General features: G+C 30.4%; 1 protein-coding gene across 1 annotated transcript; it reads right to left on the bottom strand.

The window, feature by feature from the left end:
- Nucleotides 1–1,983: 1,983 nt before the first annotated feature.
- Nucleotides 1,984–4,414, bottom strand: LOC117182281 (homeobox protein Hox-D3-like). Its single transcript, XM_033375402.1, has 2 exons — nt 3,962–4,414; nt 1,984–3,067 (listed from the first exon to the last, which is right to left on the bottom strand). Exons 1-2 carry the CDS (start codon nt 4,344–4,346, stop codon nt 2,400–2,402), a joined length of 1,053 nt encoding a protein of 350 aa, XP_033231293.1. The 5' UTR covers nt 4,347–4,414; the 3' UTR covers nt 1,984–2,399.
- Between the last annotated feature and the right edge of the window lie 828 nt (nt 4,415–5,242).

Raw genomic sequence — 5,242 nt, 5'->3', positions numbered from 1 at the left:
ATTTGTTTATTTAACTTTTGTGTTAATGGCAACAACAATAGAATTCCGATTTTCTAAATATGATACGTGACCATCAAAATTTATAATTGGAGGACATTAATTAAACCTGTAAACAAATTTTATAAACAAATGCACATTTTAGGCATTTTCAGTCCAAAAAAATCACCATTTTCCTATTCTATAAGATTATATCACTAATTTTTTTTTATTGTTGACATTCGTCAATATTTGTTTATTTTATGAACAAATTATACAAACAAATGCACAGTTTAGGCAGTTTCAAGCGAAAAGAAATCGCTTTTCCTTTATTATTTTATTGAGATTATATTACTAATGTTTTGCGTAAAATTTTGCTCATAATAATCGTTTATTTTATAAACAAAATATATAAAGAAATGGACATCACCGATAGTTATAGGCAAAAAAAATGTTTTTCTTGTATTATTTTTTCAGTTACATTAAAAATTATGTTTCTATATAAAATATAGTTATTCAGTATTATTTTTTCATTTTATAAATGAATTATGTAAACAAATGCTCATTTTGGGCATTTAGAGGCAGAAAAATCGTTTTTTCTTCTAATTATATCAAGAATATTTTATAAATAATAATAATAAATAATAATCGTTGACAAAATTTTGGGCTGAAATCGAATTCATGAAATGTTTAAACAAATTATATAAAAAAAAACACATCATAAGCGTTTAGAAGCAGATAAACAATTTTCTTCTTGCTTGAAAACGCCCCAAATGTACATTTGTTTGTGACAATAATTTGGTTACAGAATGAATAAGTAGGTGTTGATAACAAAATTTTATCAAGACATCATTGGCTATATAATTTTTCAAATAATCTGTAAACAGGATTTCTCTCTGCCTATGAGTGTCTGATATGTAAAAGAAATTTTTTTTTTCAATTAAAAATACCTAAAATGTGCATCTGTTTATAAAGTTATAAAATATTTATGAATGGAAAAATGTTTCCAGAAAAACTCAATTGTAATTTATTTATAACTGAACTAGAAGAAACAACTTTCTGCCTATAAATGAGTGCAATGTGCATTTTCTTATAAAATAATTTATTAACGCTCAATCTTATATTTTATTATACTATATAATATTTATGATAAGAATTAAAATTAAGAGTTATCACTTTTTTCTTTCATTTACCTCTGCTCATTGAATTTCATTGACGGATAGCAAACAAAAATTTTTTATTTTTTCTAGAGAGCAGAAAATAAAATGTTAGAAATCGAATTATTTCGCTATTTTTCTTTAAATAAAAATCAAATAAATAAAAAATTAGCACTCGCTATTCTGTTAAGAATTTAATCCTAAATTAGAAAAAAATCTAATAGAATCCGCTTTAGAAAATAAAAAGTTACAAGCAAACAGAAATTGCTAAAATTTTTGCACCAAAAATAATTTTTTAGAATTTTTATAAAAACTGGCAGTCAGGGGTGAAACAAATAAAGTACGCCTGAATTTCTTTAAAGTTTTCACCGCTTCTCAATGGAATTTCACTGATTGAATATTTAAGAAATATATATTTATTGATGATTATTGAATAATCTAAAAAACAAACTTCATTATTTCAATAATATTTATATTTGAAAAAGAATTCTGAAAGCGTTTTCGTTTTCAAAAAATGTTTAGAAATGTATTTTTTTTCTAGTTTAATAATTAAATTTACCTACTTCAAAGAAATATGTCAATTTTTTAAGCGAAAATCCGCAAGTTTTTATTAAAAATGATTTAGAAGATATTGAACTTAAATTCTTGAATTAAATAAATTTCAAGCTAAGAACTACATTAATAACTATCGAAAGTTACATATTGAATTAAAATAATAATATTGATAAAAAAAAATGCTTTTCTACTTCTTAATTCTATATTAAAAAATATAATTTCTACAAGGATAAAGGGAAATTTAAAGAGCGGTAATATTATGTTTATAAATTTAATTTATTAATATGCTCAAAAATAAATATGTACATATCACTGTTTGTATTTTTATTTTTAGAGAGAATCTATACGTTCAAATCAATCTTACACCTGAATACCGTAAAATTGTTCACAGGTGCAATTTAACTACAATTTTGCGCAACTCATCAGGAAGGTTGATTAATTCAAAAGTTAAAAAAATATCTCAAGTTACTATGTAACAATTATTTACATACAATTGCATAAAATATTGATAAAAATATATTTACCGGCTTCCGATTTCAAAAACCAACACACACAACAAGAGTACCATACCTATCACAATTATTTATATTATTCCTTTTTAAAAAATTTACACATAAAAATAAGTACACTGGTAGGAAAGACCATCGACATCTCAAAAAGCGTAGAAGTTCAAACAGAAATCAGATCGTGTGTTACATTTTAATGAGATGATTAAACATTGGAAATATTTTCCAGCCATTCGTGTACCTTATCAACCTGAGGCAAATTTGAATCTAAAAGATAACCGTTCCCCAGAGGAGCTTGGTTCTGACAAGCTGAAGAATCTTGGTACTGACATTGGAAGTAATTTTCTGGATAAGTTTGCTGAACCTGATGCCTATTCCAAAAATTCTGCTGATCATCACATTTTGTCTCGATCCGTTGACTTGTCATCTCATTAGCGTAATTATAATAGTACTGGCAGGGGTTGCTGTACTGTGAACTCTGACAGGGGTTGCTGTACTGTGAACTCTGACAGGGGTTGCTGTACTGTGAACTTTGACAGGGCTGGTAATGTGAATATTGGCAGTTGTTGTACTCTTGTTGAGCCAATTGTTCTACCTGGTAACTTCTAATCTGGCATTGACTCTGCTCTTGTTGATAAGGATGAGAAGATTTTTTCAGAAAAGATGATTGCTCATCCTTTTTGCTCTTCATCCTCCTATTTTGGAACCAAATTTTGATTTGCCGTTCCGTTAGAGACAATATCATTGCCAATTCAACTCTGCGGGTTCGATTTAAATACTTTGAAGCCTGGAATTCCTTCTCCAACTCCATCAGTTGGTGGCTGCTGAACGCCGTCCTAACCCTCTTTCCTGATGCTTGTTTTCTTTGAACTACTGTAAGCAAAAATGAAAAAATGAAATTAGTTATGAAGTTGGACAAAAACAATAGGTGTTTAATTTTCTCTTTAGGTAGGTTATTATTAATTAAAATCTCGACGAAAGTTAAACAGGGCGTCATAATTTCTGATTGTTTGGCTTGGATGAGGCCATAAATTGTACAACAAAATTTGTATGTGGAACTCGATATACTTTTCTTCATACAATTTTTTTCCATTGAATCAAACGTTTTTTCATAAAAGAATGACAAAAAAAATAAGTTTAAAAATCATCTAAGTTTTAATAAAGCTTTTGATAGAAAGAAAAATTCTTTTTTCTGATCTCAAGCTTCTTAAAAGAAAACCCTTAGCTTTCTTTCCATACGTAAACAAAAGTTAGAATCGGTTTTTGAAAAAAAGGACAACATTATTTATGTCCGAATGAAAAGACCCTTCTGACCATTAAAAGAGATTAAAAGTGCAAAAATAGATGGTACATGCTCAAAACTCACTGAACGCATATTGCAGTAATTAATGACTAAGCACACTCTTTAGCTCAAAGCTCGTTCAAGAAAAAGACTGAATTACACCCTAAAAATGGTTTAATTCTCAAACAAGTTTCAAAAGTCAAAATGATAATGGACTAATTATGTGTCAGAAGTTTTAAAGTTTTTTTTACATTTCAAAAAGTTTCACTAATGGTTCAAAAATTCGACAAGAAGACAATAATTTGAAGAGTCGAAACATTTCACTACTAAAGTCAGAATTTAATGTCAAAAGTTTTCAAAAAAGCTGTATCCCTCGAAAGAATGTGGAAGCCACTCCTAATTAACCCCTAGAATTTATAGGTTGATTTGGAGTGAGTTGCACATGAAAAACAAAGTACACTATACAAAAAGAATAGTTTACAAACCTTGAGAAGTCGCTGATTTTTCGCAGGGCGGTGGCGGATATGGTGACCAGTTGAGAGGCTCAGGATTACGAACAGGATTCAAATTTTTATGAAGATCCAAAATTCCAAAATCTAAGAGCGACTTCGAAGTGGTTTCCGTTTTACAAGTCACAGATCCTTCAATTGGAGGCGTTGGGTATGTTGATGGGGTGAAAGAATTAGGATTCCAGCTTTGGTGAAGATCCAAAAGTCCTAAATTCGGGAGCGTCTTCGTAGTGTTCTCCATTTCACTTATCACTGATTTCTCAATCGGAGGCGTTGGATACGGTGGTAAATTCAAAAAGTCAGAATTCCAACTACAATTTTGATTAAAATCCAAAACTTCAAAATCTGGAAGCGGCTCCATCTCACTAGTCACTTTTCTCTTAGTACTGTTAATGAAGAAGAAAATAAAAGTTTTCGAAAGACTCTTTCTCTTTGCCAATATTTCACGGACTGATGTTTTGCAAGAACAAGTCAGGTATTTATGCTTTTGAAGTGCTGGCAGTACCCCCTACCACATTATGGTGCACCTGAGGGTTTGAAACCCTGTGACAGGTACAAAGGACAGTAGGCGGTTTGCTTTTGGGCCAATAGTACAACAGTTCTTCGTTCTTGACCAATACCCAGCAGATTACAAGAATTTCCCCCGAAGAGTCGGGCCCAGTTTCCGATACCTGGAGTGGAGACAATCTTGGCGACAATCTAAGATTCTGAGGCAATCGAAGGATCAGAACCGTAGCTAGTCATAAGCCCCTTGAAACTGATATCCGTAAGCAGGTGCTGGCAATCGGTAATAATCCCCAGTCAGTCCTTTCAGAACATTCTTCATCCAAAATTTTATTTTGAAACTAGCCGTTTGAGGTATGTTTAGACTTCAAACAAAATTTCAATTTCCAATTCAACTGGGAAAACCGGGAATCAGTTTCGAATTTTAAACACCAGGAAAAAGCTGGGGTTTTCAGATTTGCTTTTAATTTTGCAACAAATGTCTCGTTCTTCAAATATAAAGTTTTTGGAATTTTGCTCAATGTTAGCAAACACCTTCGTTAAAATGTAGGAGATCCTTTTATATTAAAAAAAGTTTAGGAAAGGAATGGTTTTTTAATAATTTATCAAGAAAAGTAGCGTAAGGAAATATTTCAAAGATCCCACAGTTATTGTTTTTTAATGTCTGAGTGGCTTTTGAATAACTTGGAACCACTTTATTCAGTAGATTTAAATTTTGTTAATCCACTGTCAACTTTTGATTTGTTTACAACT

The sequence above is a fragment of the Belonocnema kinseyi genome, chromosome 10 (genome assembly GCF_010883055.1).
Source record: "Belonocnema kinseyi isolate 2016_QV_RU_SX_M_011 chromosome 10, B_treatae_v1, whole genome shotgun sequence".
In the NCBI taxonomy this organism is placed as follows: Eukaryota; Metazoa; Arthropoda; class Insecta; order Hymenoptera; family Cynipidae; genus Belonocnema; species Belonocnema kinseyi.
Note: the sequence above shows the minus strand (reverse complement) of the source record. Positions and strands in the feature narration are given on the sequence as shown.

What these genes read in the sequence shown, in the direction of transcription:
- LOC117182281 (XM_033375402.1), bottom strand. Translation starts at nt 4,346, where the DNA reads ATGGAGCCGCTTCCAGATTTTGAAGTTTTGGATTTTAATCAAAATTGT. An exon ending in AAAATCAGCGACTTCTCAAG is followed by an intron (nt 3,068 to 3,961) that starts GTTTGTAAACTA and finishes TTTTGCTTACAG; the next exon opens with TAGTTCAAAGAAAACAAGCA.